Raw genomic sequence first — 16057 nt, 5'->3', positions numbered from 1 at the left:
GGAAGCTAGCGGACGGTCGGATCACCTTGTGAACTGAACAATACATTACAGGTAGTTTGTACTTTACAAAGTTGTTGTTGAACTTCAGTCGTCAGTTGTGTTGGAGACAACGAACTTATGGAACGACTTTTTTCTAAAATATATTCGTTCATGTTTTCAGATATTTAAAACATTATTTAATGATTCTTTGGAAATATATATCCATGGTTGTTTGAATTAAATGATGTGTCACTAGTTAACCCCCAGGGGTAAACACCTGATCTAACTTTGAGGGGGGGGGGAAGTGATCTACAATAAATTCTCCGTGGTTGTTTGAATTAAATAATGTATCGCTAGTTAACCCCCAGGGGTAAACACCTGATCTAACTTTGAGGGGGGGGGGGGGAAGTGATCCACAATAACTTCTCCGTGGTTGTTTGAATAGGCTTTATGCATGATGACGTCATTAGCTCAAAATTCACCACCAAGCCTCATTTACGCAAATTATTCTCGACCCTCTGCCACCTTCAAGCAGTTTTCACGTGGGTATTCTTTTCATCTTTGCTGCTTTGGGAAATATTTGTTCATGATAAAATTACATGTTTACACTTCGAAAGCGAGGCTTGGTGGTGAAACTAGCCAGTCTGACGTAAACATGCATAAGGGCTATTAAATGATGGGTTACTAGTTAACCCCCACTGGGTAAAACCCTGATCTAACCTGGAAGGGGGTGGGGAGGGGGGTGGTAGGGGGTGATCTACATGTGTGCAGAACGTGATGACTTCCAGAGGTGGATCGGAGTGGTCTAGGCAACAGGATTTGTCCCATAGGGGAAAAGTCCCCCATTTCAAATTGGTTATTGCTGTCAAGTACCTTACTGGGAGGAAGTCTGTGACTATCCTACTGGGAGGAAGTCTGTGACTTGTCATATTCCAGAGTGCATTGTGTGTCACGTCAAAGATACACCAATGTTTTAAAAGTCTTTGCTTTGTTACTCTAATCCCCTAGGGGGCCACTTGGAAAAAAATTGATGGGAAGGCTCTGCCCCAAGGTTTAAACCCTCACACTTTCACATGCCATTTTCAACAGAAAAGATACCCTTCTCCCTTCTGTACACCTACGACAGAAAAATTGTACCCCTTTCACATACACACACAAGGGATACTGCATCTCTTTACTTAATTTTTTTACTTGAATAACCTCTAAAAATACTAACATGAACCGACCGTTCAGTGGGTCCTTTAAAAGGTCTTTTTTAATACTAAATGAGTGTTTTCCCTACTCTTTTGTAGCCCCCCCCCCCCCCCCCCTATACTGGTACATAAAATGCAGCCTGGGTAACATTGACGCAGATTTGTTTGATTTGAGAAGACAGGTTCTGTCTACCCCCAAGCTGTGATAGTCCTCTGTTCACTAGATAGGTTCTTATGATAAAAATCGGTAAAGGGAAAAAGTAAATACATCACTGTGATCCTGGAACCGACTCCCTAGACTGTCTGAACACTACAAGGGATGTTCTCCCCGAGGGCTTATCTCCTCATGCCCATTTATTGAGTCAAGTCCTCTGTGTACCTAAAAAAATACTACCAAAATCACTTTGATATCCTCATAATTACCACTCACAAGATAACTATTCTCATTATTTTTAGTTCCCCTTATTTCTAGGGTGAAAGTTTAAGATCATATCTTCCAGTTTCCCCCCTTACATTACCCAGGGATCTTTATCCTGAACAAATATAGTCATACTATCTTGTTCTGTTTTGTATCCCTGTGTAAGAGCATCTGGAATTTTAATACAAAACATTATATACTGTTGGCAGCACTAGTAAAAGAGATCTGCCAGAGACACCACATGTATCTCTGTTATCCTGCATCAGAAGCAAACACCTCGCACAAACTCCTTGTTGCTGAAATGCTCTTATTTCTTGTGCTGTGACAATATGTCTTGAAATGCTTCTGCCTGCATTCATTGGTACTAGTTTTTTCAGTTGGAATCTTGGAGATCTCTTTTGCAAAGAGAGGGGGGAAGAGAATGAATGCGTAATGAGAGGCGAAGGGTTATCCCCTCAGATTAACTGCAGATACATACATGTATGTACCAGGGGTGGGGGGATACATACTAGTTATGCACTTTTTAGTAGAATACTATGGAATATCCCGCGAGTCACTGAGAAAATACAAGTGACAATTGGGATATTCCATAGTATACCACAAGAAAGTGTTGTATAACTATTTTATAACATACCATAGAAAATATGCTTACTTGATTTCATCGACAATAAGATCGCAGAACACGATGGGAAGGTTGAGTTGATAACCGTCGAATATACACATACAACGGCTTTCCTGAATTCTGATATTTTGCTGTATTTTCTATGGCATGGTATAAAAAGTTTTATACAGGGAATTAACCTTTGCCATGTGTTCCACCCGTATATATACCAAATTGAAGAAACTTTGCCCCTGTGAAAAGCATAAACCATGAACAATAAGACCAAATGGGATTCTGGGTATAGACAATTAACCTTGAATAGCCCTCATGCATGTTTACGTCAGACTGGCTTGTTTCACCACCAAGCCTCGCTTTCGAAGTGAATACTTGTACATTTTTTCATGCATGAATTCCCAAAGCAGCAAAAATAAAAAGAGGGTTGAGAATAATTTGCGTAAACGAGGCTTGGTGGTGAATTTTGAGCATATGACGTTATCATGCATAAGGCCTATTGGTAAGCTTAGTAATATTCTATTTATTTAAAATCAAGATATTTTTTTCCTTTGAGAGCTTTTTGAGACCTGTCTTGTTATGTTTATTTAATTCTGCCACAGACAACGATTACTTTTTTCCAATTTCCCAGTAAACATTTGGGTGGCATTGTTTATGGTTTATACTTTTGTGGGTCAACGTTTCTTTAATCATGTATATACTGTTTTTGACAGAAAGGGTTACGCTTTCAAATACATTCCACACAAAAAATGTTACTCCCTTTCACACACCAGTAATTACAGTAGAAATACTGCATCGGCATTGATTATCAAGATATTTAAAAATTTCATGTCCTCTTAAATCCAGTCTATATAAACTGGTTTTCCCAACCCTCATTTTTATACTTGTAATAAATTCCATACTATTTCCCAGCCCTTTTGGGTGGAGCCATCCTGTAAAGTCTATTATAGGGAGGAACTCCCCAAGCTGGGGGGTTAAATTCCACCACAGTCTTATGGAAACCAATCCGTTTTGTTATATGTCTAGCTGTGTATTGTTTATTCATTGCACAATATTAAGAGAATGCTATAATTTATGTAAATTAAACTTTATTTATAGCTGGAGTATAGTGCATTGTTTAGTATTATTATAGAAGATAATACACGGTTGTACAGAGATATGAAATTTATCTTTGAGTGTTAATTCAAATCAATATCTCATGAGTGAGCTCAGCAAACGAGTGAGTATATCGATTTGAACAGGAGAAGAGAAATTTCATATCTCCAAGCAACCATGTATTATTTTGTTTAATTTTATAAACCTACTAATTTTTGACAATTTCCGAAGATTTCCGAAATTGTTGTGCAAAGGTCATGCAAATGTTTCTTAACACTTTCCAAACTTTTCTGAAGATTGCAGAGGAAGATCCGAAGATGTTTCGACTTAATATCGATGAACTTCGGGTCATTCAGCATTGAACTCGTCAGTAAATGTGACAAAAACGATATCTTCACAAGTGAAAGAGATCATATCACTTTTACAGTGTAAAGATAAAATTTTTCTCAGTGATAGAAATCCTGGTAATTCATTTTTGTTTATATAATTTATATGTAATAAAAATCAATATCTGAGTTTACTAATAATCTCAATGCTACGCAGCCCTCTAAATTTAAATTCAAATTGCAAATACACTTGCAGTACAGATCATGAGAATATCATATCATTTCCTCAAACCATAATCAAGCTCTAAGCATAAGATGTATAGCAAAAATTCAGTACAACTTTTGCTATTATGCCCAAAGTAAGAACAGGTCCTCATACTAGTTGTGCTGAAAAAAATGCTGTGTTTTTTTATTGGTGCGAATCTTTTGATGAAGGAAGATAATGTCCCATTCTCTAAAGACTACAAATAAAAGTATTCATAACACAAATATGCACTATGTGAGTGATTAAGCGTCCAGCTAAATTATTTCCTGTGCAACCATGACTATAGCTCTGCATGTACATGATTGCACGAGATATTTAAAATGACTTGTTTTCCCTGGAAAGCTTGTGGCTATAAGTGAAGCAAAGTCATTTGACACTAATTATTACTACCAGACTACTTGACTGGCTGAAGGTGAAGTCATAAGTGGATAGGTTAGGGCAATTTGGTCAGTGCCTGCATATAGTCAGCAGAGAGTGCTAGGGCATGCTAGGAGTGCTGGATGTTGTGAAGGAAGTCTTCTCTCATGCTTGTGAAATACTGTTTGACTAACCTGGAGGGAGACTCCTATATTAAAGGGGTGGGGATGCTCGTCAGAAACTTTGAAAAGAACTCCCTAAAAGAGACCAATCTGGGTGTGGCTTAACTTAGCTTTTCTTGACCCCAAAAAAACTAAGAATAGAATTTATATTTGTATATTTCTACATGTGTAGCCCCAAGTGAGACTATTATGGCTAAAAGTATTGGTGTTTTGCCTAGAACAACCTAAGCAAGACAAAAAAAAAAACGAAATTTCCACCCCTAAGCGAGACGACGGGCATCCCTGCCCCTTTCATATATGAGTCCCCCCGATGACTAATTGCTTCATGAAAATGGCAGTTTAGAGTTATAAATGAGTTGGCTTTAAAAAACCCATTGGGAAGAGCTCAAATTAGAGTTCAGGATTTTTCACAGGTTATCCAGACTCGTAACAATTAGCTTGCTCAATGGCAAAATTGTATGCATTTGTATGGAACTTTTTCACTATTATACTCAAAATGGCCATAATTTAAGTTTACATACTGACATCATATGTTGACCATTATTGTTTCTTGATGGTCCTAAAACTATATTTCAACCCATTCTTTTATTTTCAAAACAAGTAGGCAAATTAATTCAATGTGGAAATGTGCATCAGTTACTTGAATCAATTTTGTGTTCACTGTTCAGGTATTACTTTGACAGTAATATTCTTTACAGATCAATTTGGCCTGGGTGCCCTGTTTTGATGTAACACAGCCATCCCATGTTGAAAACAGTGTAAAATAACTGAAAGTTACAAGCTAATGGCTGAGTTTATATTTCTAATCAATCTCCGGGCCCATAATAAATTCTTCAGAACATCAGTGGATCCATATGTTTCCTTTGCTACTTCCACTGTTCAGGACATCCCAGGTCAGAACAACCCAAAATTTTTGCTAGGGGTGTGTGGCTCGCTTGAAACCTATATCTTATTTCAGACTAAAATATGTGATTTTCGGACTGACCTCAAAATTAGACGAACCTGGAATGGCTTCCATTGGGGAAATAATGTCGAAAATTGAGCATGAGAAGGGCTTCAATTTCCCCGATGTTGATGCTGAATGCAGTGCCAAAGGGTTTGGTTTTTGACCTTTTTTTGATGTGAAATAAGGTATGGTCTGCTTTGGAGTTGTGTTTGATTTTTACCTAGTTATTCGTTTTAGACGAAACCATACTTGAGAAGTACGGTTTGGGTCTGATATTGAGTATCGAATTCTTGATCAGGCTTAAAATACAAGGTAGAGAAAGTCATATTTTGGTATGAGATGGAGTAACACATCACACCGAACCCGGGCGTTACTTGAGTAGTCACGCAACGAGGTCCATTAAGATTACTTTCGCTCTTCGTTTACTTCACAAGATCTCCTACCAACGGAACTGCACTTTTTAACATGTCGTTTGTTGACGGCCTTTAAGCCGCATTTTCAGCCGTAAATTAAATTTAAGTCATTAAAATAACAGGAGAAACAATATACTGCAGATACTGAGAAGCGGAAAAAATGTCAAGCAGACAGGAAGTGAGTTGGACATGCAAAACCCGGGGGGGGGGGGGACTCGCATATGAAAGTGACGGGGATGCTCGTCGTCTCGCTTAGGGGTGTAAATTTCGGACTTTTGGTCTCGCTTAGGGTGTTCCGGGGAAAAACGCCCAAAACGCCAATATTTTTAGCCATAATGGTCTCGTTTAGGGTTACACACGAAGAAATATACAAATATAAACTCCATTCTTAGTTTTTTGGTATCTTTTAGGGGTCAAGAAAGGCTTGAGCCACACCCAGATTGGTCTCTTTTAGGGGTTCTTTTCAAAATTTCCGACGAGCATCCCCGTCCCTTTAATATGGGAGTCCCCCCTCCGGGATGCAAAATTACAAGAAAGACAGGAAGGACGTTTGGCAACAAAGGATGCTATTTTCTATTGACCGAAGACAAATTACGCATCATTTCCAAAGTTTCAAATAAAAACTTAAGGTTTCTTTCGTAGGAACTGGATATTGTCTTTGACATATTACGCTTTTCCCTCTTTTACCATCTCAAACAATTTAATCCGACCGTGTGTGACAACCCTAGCGTGACAAATCTTTCAGCGCTGTTACAGCATGTTTCCAGTGTTGCAATGCCAGGAATCAAAGGAATTACATCTAGCTGCCGTAAACCATTCACTCAAGCTGTGAAGCAAGTGTAAGCATGGCGCAAAATCTCCTCCTCTGGTTTATGCTTAACGCATTACTCACAAGTACAAGTTCTAGGACGTTATGTCCCAGGATTTTCTTTCAAAACATCAACGAAGACACCATGCCGTACAAAATCATCGAAGGCGTCTACACCAAGCAGAAGGACGATTACAACAATTTTCCGGTGTACCGCCGAGAGAACGACAACTTGCTATTCTATCACACCGTCAGCAAAGGCAGCAACTATTTGGTTTTTGGACTCAATCTAAACGACTACTTTGGCGTGGCTGCTATCATCTATAGTGATCCCTCATTTTGGCTGAGTTCTGGGGTCATGGACAGGAATGATGTATTTGGTGGAATCGTTAACAAGTGGCAGTACTACAACAGACGCGAACAGAGAAACTACTATGTGTCAACCACTTACTCTTCACCTATGATAAAAGCCGTATGCGTCGATGAAGATTTTCGAGAATGTAACTCGGACAGAGTCTACTTGAACGAGAGTTTCGACGATGGAAAGGGCAACACTTTGAACAATCGCACAACCGACTATTTTTATCGCACAGAAGGTTTGTTTCGCAATCTTCGTCCGGTCTATAAACACAACACCCAGACATGGTATCTTCAGTACGTGGACGACTACTGGGTAGTGACTGGCAAGTATAAACCGAGTAATTATGACGATAACATTTACATGAGAGTTAAGGATTTTGCACTGAGACCTGAATATATCAGCAAAACTTGGTCGGTGTATTACCAGGGATGGCGTGACAAACCCAATCTCAAGGTCATGTGTAGGGGCGTTGCTTCAATGTCGAACACTTGCCCGTCAAATCCGTGTGACAGCAAAGCCAATTGCGTTTATACTTCCGGTAACGAAACGCTCTGTCTCTGCCCTTCTGGCTACACTGGATTGAAATGTTCTGTAAATAAACAGTGCCCCACACCAAACCCCAAAGCCAGTACAGAACTCAATTTTGCTTACCCTGGAAAGCGTCCCGGCGTTCTTGGCATGGCGTTTTGCAGTGGATCGTATCCTTCTATGAGATATTATGTGTGTGTGGATGGCAGCTACAGTTCGTACTGGAGCGGACAAGGGTCGGCCTGCACGAGAGAAGACCCGACTACGGTTCCTTGGTATCCTCAAACTCGAAGTACACCTTGGTATCCTCGAACTCGAGCTACAGCCTGGTATCCTGGAAATCAAGGCACGCCCCAGGCTAAATCCGTCAACTTTGATGACAACCCTATTGTAGTCCCAGTGGTAATCACTGTGGCTGTCCTCGTGCAAATCCTTTTGCCTTTCGTCCTGTGGTGCTGCGCTTTGTGCAGGACATCCTGCAAGGAAGTCGAGGAACAAGAAGATGACCAGAGGAGAATGGACCAAGTTGGCGAAGAACTTGGGAGGCGTCTTCAAAGAGTTGCTGTTGCAGGAAGTCAAGAGGAACTCGACCAAGGCGTGCAAGAGTACAGGCAAGCTGTTCAAGATTACCAAAGGGAAAGTGAGGCGAAAGAACTGAGCCGCAAACGAGGTTTCGTCAGAAATGCAAGTTTATGTAGGCTTATATCCATGGATTTGTATTTCTCCTTCTACCTGTGGCTTATTTACTTCGTTGGTTGTGGAGTGTCTCACTGCACCGTGTACGGTTCAGTCTTTGAGGTGTTGAGAATCTTCGCTATTGTAATGCTTTTTGTCTGCCCTGTGATCGTCTTTATAGAGAGCTGCTTCTCTCACGAGTTGGACTACCTCAAAAATATAATGGAAGACGAAACGGCTTGGGGATACATACAAAGGATGCAGGAAGTCCCGCCGAGGATCAACATGGTTGTAGAATGCTACCATTATGAAACACGCACACGCGTTGTTTACTACACAGACGCTAACGGAAACCAGCAGTCCCGCACTGAGACTTATACCGAGAAAGTAGTGACATTTGTGGACCAGGACGAGTTCTCTTTTGGTTCATGGGTTGATGTTTCCAAGAGAGAGATGCCAGCCCTGAGTACCGTCGCTCTAACTCGGGTGAAAATCGATCCAAGTATCCTATTCGGTGATCAAGAAACAGCGGATGACTACGAGAGACAAGTGGCAGAAATGTTGGAGAGAAATCGCCACCGAGATGTCTTCACTGATTACTCGTCCAGTAAAGAAATTCCTGGGCTGAAGAAGCGGATCTCTGCGTATGTGGACTTGAGTGTGAAGCCGTTTTGGATTCGACCGCTGTTCTTCTGGATCGCTACCTTGTTGCAGATGACTTGGCCTTACCGCTGGCTGTTCAGAGCCAAGACAGCTAAGAGCTACTACGCCTTGAAGAAAAAGATGTACAAGAGTACAACACCGCCTATGGAGGTGGACGTGATGAATCCGATTGCAGTCCTGGCTGGAAATGCATCGTCAGTCCCCATTGGTCCAGACAACACCTGCCCAGGTTACCCAATGTCTGTGATAAACAATCCAGGAACAGGCAACCTGGCTTTCCAAAGTGGCAGCACACCATATCCACCCGTTAATCCATATCTGGGACAAAGCGATCCGGCCCATGGCATTAGCACCCCATACCCGCCATACAATCCAGAGGGCGAATCCTCACTTCTTCCTTATCCAGCGCCAGCACAGCCAAATGGTCCTCCGCCCTTGTACCCTGCAGGGATAAACAATCCAGCTCCAGACAGCAGTACACCGTATCCACCGCTTAATCCATATACCGGACCTGCCTCTCCTCCTTATCCCGCCGGACCCCAGCCAAGTGCACCTCCACCTTCATACGAGGACGCTGTAGGCAACCCACCGCAGCCAAACAATGTAACATGATCCCGGTGGTGTGATGGACAACATGGGTGACCTCTCAGCCGTCACGCAATGTAAAAGTTCTTAATTATGGCTATTAGGACTGAGTATATTTTATAAATGAAGTTCAAATGCATGAACATTGTTATCTTTGTTTTGCTGTGTTACTTTCGATGAGTTAGAGCGTGCAAGAGCGTTCGTTTGAGTGAATTCAGTGTTTGCGATTTGATTTAAGAAAAGTTTGGACTCCAAACACAAGGAAAAATAATAAGTAATTTGACCTGCAGATTATATTAAGTACACACAGGTTTGAGCTTTCCCTCTAGGAAACGTATGTTCAAAATATCCATAATTATGAAACTTCAAAATTTATAAGTCTGTGACCACAAACAAGAGGAAGGTAAATCTTTCATTCAGTTGTTGAATGTAGTCTCAAGGTTAAAATAACGGTGCAAAGTCAACAAGGTATTTAGCTTGATGAGGTAATCACCTTTTTTCAGTGATGAATGCATGATAGTCAATTTTGTGTGTTGAGACATGGTTGTCAAAATTTCTTCTGGCAGTAGTAACTTAGTTCCTTTTTGCTGCTTCTGATGGCATCAATGAACTCGACGGTAGGGTCCTCTAGAACATGACCTGTGGTTACTATAGACAGTACTGTGTCGTGAACAGTATCTCAGTGGGGATCATGGACATTGAATCAAACCAGTTATTAATATGCTGTTGACCGAGACTTGAATGTTTGTAATTAAAAGTTTATAGTTGATAAGAAGTAAGATGTTTGTCATTGTATTTAATCTGTTCAAAACCAGTCGAGGAAATAAGTGTCGCTTTTGGCAAATCTTCATTTAAGCACTCGAAGAGTTCCCAAATTATTTTATTCAATCAAAAACTAGCGCAAGCGCTCACGAGTACTCCGAAAGCAATCGCACATACAAATTCGTCATGTTGCTTAGCAACTTCTGGTACGGAAACCGCGGGCTCAGTCACTTTCGGAGCAGTGATGTCGCCGTCAACTGGCACTTATTTCCCCGACTAAAAACACTGATATGTAGTCTAGTCCCTGTATGTTCTCCTCCTCGCTCGGGCGAGCGCGAGGCTGCGTAATTAAGGGCTTGTGCTATTCCGTGACGTCACAAATTTCGCGCCAAATTGGTATGCGGGAAGGGAACGCCTGGGTACTAGGGTGACGCAAATAAACAAAGCGATTGGTTTCTTAAGGCTGGTTCTCATATGATCGCCCCGATCGTCTCTGTCGCTTCTGTCGTTTGCAAAGTCTGAGGTGATTGGAGCAAGCAAACTTTTTGAAGCGACAGAGACGATCGGGACGATCATATGAGAACCAGGCTTAAAGCGACTGTTTTGCTGTGTCGGCGGCCATGTTAAACACTTGGTTGATTATCAACATGATGTTGATAAAGCGTAAAACCACCAGGTATTAACTTAAACGGCACGAATTTTGTGGTCTGTTCACGTATGATGGATATATGGATATGAAAAGGCCCAATATTGTTACAGCACGTTTCAGCTGATTACGCGCGATTTATATATTTGTCGTCACATCTAGTTGCAGTGAACCATTTACACAAGCAAGAGAAATCATGGCACCAAGTCTCCTCTTCTGGTTTATACTTGGCACATTGCTCACAATTACAAGTTCTAGGACGTTATGTCCGAGGATTTTCTTCAAAAACGTCAACGAAGACACCATGCCGTACAAAATCATTGAAGGCGTCTACACTAAGGAAAAGGACGATCACAATAATTTTCCTGTCTACCGCCTTGAAAACCAGGACTTGTATTTTTATCACATCGTCAGCAAAGGCAACAACTATTTGGTTTTTGCACGGTATGGTCTGTATAATCAATATAAGATATATTTTGTGTCTGCTGTTCTCTATGAAGATCCCCATTTTTGGCTGCATTCTGGAATCTTAGACAGGAATGATGTATTTGGTGGTATCGTGAAACATTGGCAGTACTCCTTGAAGTACCGATACACATTCTATAACACACTTGACTCGACCCAATACAATGTGTCAACCAATTATTCTTCTCCTATGATCAAAGCTGTATGTGTCGATGAAGATTTTCGAGAATGTAACTCGGACAGAGTTTACTTCAAAAAGATCATCCCCGTCTCTATGGGAGACATTGTGAATACTTTCGCAAATGACTACTTTTACCGCATACAAGGTATGTTTCGCAATCTCCGTCCTGTCTATAAACACATTTTAAATAATGATTATCCCCCATGGTATCTTCAGTACGTGGACGGTTACTGGGTGGTAAAACAGCAACACAGGACTGCGATGAGAGTTAAGGACTTTGCCTTGAGGCCTGAATATATCACCAACACTTGGGAGGTGCACGACGTGCATTTCAAGAAATGGCATGACGAGCCTAATATCATGGTCATGTGTAAGGGCGTGACTTCAATGTCGAACACTTGCCGAAAATATCCGTGTTACCACAGAGCCACTTGCGTTTACACTTCCAGTAACGAAACGCTCTGTCTCTGCCCTCCAAATTATACGGGAGTGGTATGTCAGGACTACAACATGTGTTTCATACCTAACTATCAAGAAGGAACTCATTTTGAATACCTTGAAAATCGACCCGGCGATCTCGGCATGGTATTTTGCAATGATCGATCATCTATAAGGGTTTTTGTATGTGAGGATAACAAGCCCAGTTCTTGGAGTGGACTAAGATCGGTCTGCTCCGATCCGACTGGGGAACCGATTACGGCCGTTCCTCGTGCGACCCAAGAACCCATCAACGTTCATGACATAGTTTTAGTCGCCGTGGTGACCAGTGTGGCTGTCCTTGTTCAAATCTTTCTGCCGTTTGTCCTGTGGTGTTGCGCTTTGTGCAAGACAACCTGCAAAAAGGTAAAGGAAGAAGAAGGCGACGAGAGAAGAATGGACCAAATTTGCGAAGAACTTCGGAGGCATCTCCAAAGAGTTGCTGCAACAGGAAGTCAAGAAGAACTCGGCCGTGGCGTGCAAGAGTACAGACAAAGGGAAAGCGATGCGAATCAAAAGAGCCACAAACGAGGTTTCTATAGAAATGCAAGTTTATAATTATGGAGGTTTATTTCCATCAACATGTATTTCTCATTCTACCTGTGGCTTATCTACTTTGTTGGTTGTGAAGTTTCACACTGCACTATGTACAGTTCAGTCTTAAAGATTTTCAGAATCATTGCTATTGTTATGCTTTGTGTCTCTCCTGTGATCGTCTTTATAGAAAGCTTCTTCTGTCACGAGCTGGAGTACTTCAAAAACATTATTGAAGACGAAACGGCTTGGGGGTACTTACAAAGGATGCAGGAAGCCCCGCCAAAGATCAACATGGTTGTAGAATGCTACCATCATGAAGCACGATCGAGAGTTGTGAACTACTGGGACAGTCATACGGGATCCAGCAGTCCCGCACCGAGACTTATAACGAGAAAGTAGTGACATTTGTGGACCAGGACGAGTTCTCCTTCGGTTCATGGGTTGATGTTTCCAAAAGAGAAATGCCAGTTCTTAGAACTGTGGCTCTAACTCGGGTGAAGATCGACTCGAGTATCCTCTTCGGCGATCAAGAAACAGCGGATGACTACGAGAGACAAGTAACAGAAATGTTGGAGAGAAATGGCCACCGAGATGTCCTCACTGCTTTCTCAGCAAGTAAAGAAATTCCCGGGCTGAAGAAGCGGATCTCTGCGTATGTGGACTTGCGGGTAAAACCGTTTTGGATTCGGCCTCTGTTCTTCTGGATCGCTACCTTGTTGCAGATGACTTGGCCTTACCGCTGGCTGTTCAGGGCCAAGACAGCTAAGAGCTACTACGCCTTGAAGAAAAAGATGTACAAGAGTACAACACCGCCTATGGAGGGGGACGTGATGGATCCGATTGCAGTCCTGTCTGGAAATGCATCCTCTATCGTTAACTCCAGTGATCCAGACAACACCTGCCCAAGTTACGAAATGTCTGTGATGAACAATCCAGAAACAGGCAACCCCGCCTTCCAAAATGGTGAGGCATAATCTCCACCGGTTAATCCTCATCTCGGACAAGGCGATCCAGGCTATGGCATAAGCACGCCGTACCCGCATCACAATCCAGAGGGAGGACTTCCACTTCCTTCTTATTCAGCTGTACCGCAACCAAATGCTTACCCGCCCTTGTATACACCGATTTCACAAATGGCGGACGCGCGGAAAAAACTGGTACGAGGCATGAAAACGAGGCGTTTTAGGATAAACAACTTTCGTGTTACAAGGGGAAAAGTGAAAATACGCGAGTTCTGACGTTTTTGTTCGTTAAACGGGGAAATAGACCGTTTTCCTTCCAAGTTTTCGAGATTACGGAATTCTAAACGAGTTTACAGTCTAGTATTTATTCTTGTTTCCGTATTGCAAGCAGAAAGGGACCGTAGATCAGCAGAAAAACAGAGGTAAAGTATTGGTTTTCCAACTGAAGCTTCGACAACTGTTGGCCGGTAAAAATTAACACGGAACGATTTCGAAACTAATTTTCAAACGCCGTCATGGTATGTTCTTTTCACTTTTGTGAAAGCAAACGAAAAATGCTAACTCTGTCTCCTTGCGGATCTTTAGTAGCGCACGAAGACCGGCTTTGAAATAACCGCCGGCTGTGAATAAGCTTGAATAGGGACTTGACAAGTCAAACTTCAACTTTCAGCTTCCTTAACCGGTCACATTTCCTCGAAACAAATTTTATTTACTATTATTCCCTCGCATTTAAATTCTTTTTATACTTCGCAAAATACCTTTGTTGTGCTACTGTAAGGCAAATCATTGAAATGTTGACAAATTATTTAAACAGACGGAGACTACCGGTATTAAATTCCAATGCTATGATATGTTTCTTCTTTGTAATAAACCATTATATTTGAGAATACTTGATAGATAAATAAAAATCGCTTCCAATGATCTCAGCTTAATATTAATTAATGCAGAGGGCATCTTCGTTCACGGTGTCCTGGAAAAGCTTGTAAAATGAAGCGAAACCGTGAATATTTGTTCTATCAGTTGGACCTTCGTCGTGGTTGCCCAGCACGTGATTAATTTCTTCCCTGAGATGAAATTCACGTCGTCCGACGCAGCAGAAGGTATTCCAGCAGATTTCACTAAATTTACAAAATAGCATTATTTTCCTTCATGACTTGGGGAATATTGTGATGATCTTGTTTACTAAAGATTGTGTTGAACATTTACTGTCCTTTGCGTGGATCGAGCTGATGCTTTATGTTTACAATGTAATCGAATTAATAGCCGCTTAAATAGTCTGTCTAAATTATTTGAATACAATTTTTTTCTAAAATACAAAAATCTACTCCTACTAAGTCCAAAGAAAAAACTACTAAGTCGATTGAGAATAACACGTTTTTATTGATGTGTTTCAGATACGTTTGGGGATCACATATGGTTATTTCACCAGAAAAAAAAAGAAACCAGCCCGAAAATTCATTGTTACACATTTTTTCACAACGTACATGTATGTTTACACAGGCAATACATTTTTGCGTGTTTATTTTCGTTATTCTTCAATGACTCACCAAAATCCTCAAGAAAATGTGTACACTCGTCTGAATACCGGAGCATTTCTTGATGAGTCCGAGCAGTTTAAAGTCTTTGGCGACCCGCCGTATTTCAATATTTTAAGCCATGTGCAGCCCAGGGTTTTGCTTACAACCCGAAACAAAACGACAAATATTAGGCCGCGAACTTATTTCGAACTCGGTTATCTCGAAATTAACCTAGAAAACGATCTAATAACCCCATTTAACGAAGGAGAGCTTCAAAACTCCTGCAATTTTCACTTTTTCCCTTGTAACACGAAAGTTGTTTATCCTAAAACGCCTCGTTTTCATGCTTCAGTACCAGTTCTTTTCCGCGCGTCCGCCATTTGTGAAATCGGTGTATAATGCAAGGATTTATAATCCAGCTCCAGACAGCAGTGCAATGAATCCACCGCTAGATCCAAATACCGGGCCCGATTTTCCTCATCATCCAACTGGTTCCCAGGCAAGTGCTCCTCCTCCATCGTAGGAGGACGCTGATTGCAACACAACAACAACACCACATGGGGCTTTATGTGTATGGATAAATCGTTGCAGCTTTGCAAAAGCATATTATAATAAAAAACCGTTATACGAACACAAACGACAAGAAAAAAAAAACAGAAAAAAAGGAAAAGGAAAGAAAAAAGGAGGAAAAATATACATGACAATGTGGAAACACAGCAACATGATCCCGGTGGTGTGATGGACAACGAGCATGTCGTCACCCAATGTGTCATAAAGGTCAAATGAACAAGAAATTCGATTTTTTTTATTTTAAGGCAAAGTGAAGAAAACATAAATAAACATATTGCAAAGTCTCAAAGTAATTGGACTTTGCACCGCAGAGATAATTCATACTAAAAAGCTTATTTTTTGCCTGTATAATCGCACAGCGCTAGGGAAAGTTGTCGGAAATTGTCGAAAAGCACCAACCTCGTCACCAGTCGTCCCAAGTGAGGTTGCAAAACACTCACTGTTGTGCTGTTAGATCGCGAGGCATCTCAATTACGTTGGAAGAAAGGATTTTGTGACATTTAAAAACGGCTCAGTACTAACTTTTATATATG

At 41.2% G+C, this 16057-nt stretch overlaps 2 protein-coding genes and 1 pseudogene across 2 annotated transcripts in view; all 3 read left to right on the top strand.

The window, feature by feature from the left end:
* LOC144662622 (uncharacterized) overlaps nt 1–239 on the top strand; it is a 13192-nt gene extending 12953 nt beyond the window's left edge. Inside the window, exon 2 of the mRNA XM_078523478.1 lies at nt 6–239. The gene's annotated coding sequence lies outside the window, so the exon portion shown is untranslated. The remainder of the gene's footprint in view (nt 1–5) is intronic.
* A 6228-nt stretch (nt 240–6467) lies between these two features.
* Nucleotides 6468–10182, top strand: LOC144663514 (uncharacterized). The gene has a single exon (XM_078524484.1). The coding sequence runs from the start codon at nt 6633–6635 to the stop codon at nt 9432–9434; it is 2802 nt and encodes a 933-aa protein (XP_078380610.1). The 5' UTR covers nt 6468–6632; the 3' UTR covers nt 9435–10182.
* Nucleotides 10183–11011: 829 nt separating this feature from the next.
* LOC144664152 (uncharacterized) lies at nt 11012–14572 on the top strand (annotated as a pseudogene).
* Nucleotides 14573–16057: the final 1485 nt, after the last annotated feature.

This window comes from Oculina patagonica, chromosome 8 (assembly GCF_052425735.1).
Source record: "Oculina patagonica isolate OP01 chromosome 8, crgOcupat, whole genome shotgun sequence".
Classification (NCBI taxonomy): Eukaryota; Metazoa; Cnidaria; class Anthozoa; order Scleractinia; family Oculinidae; genus Oculina; species Oculina patagonica.
The sequence above is the reverse complement of the archived record's forward strand: the minus strand, read 5'-3'. Positions and strand labels throughout refer to the sequence as shown.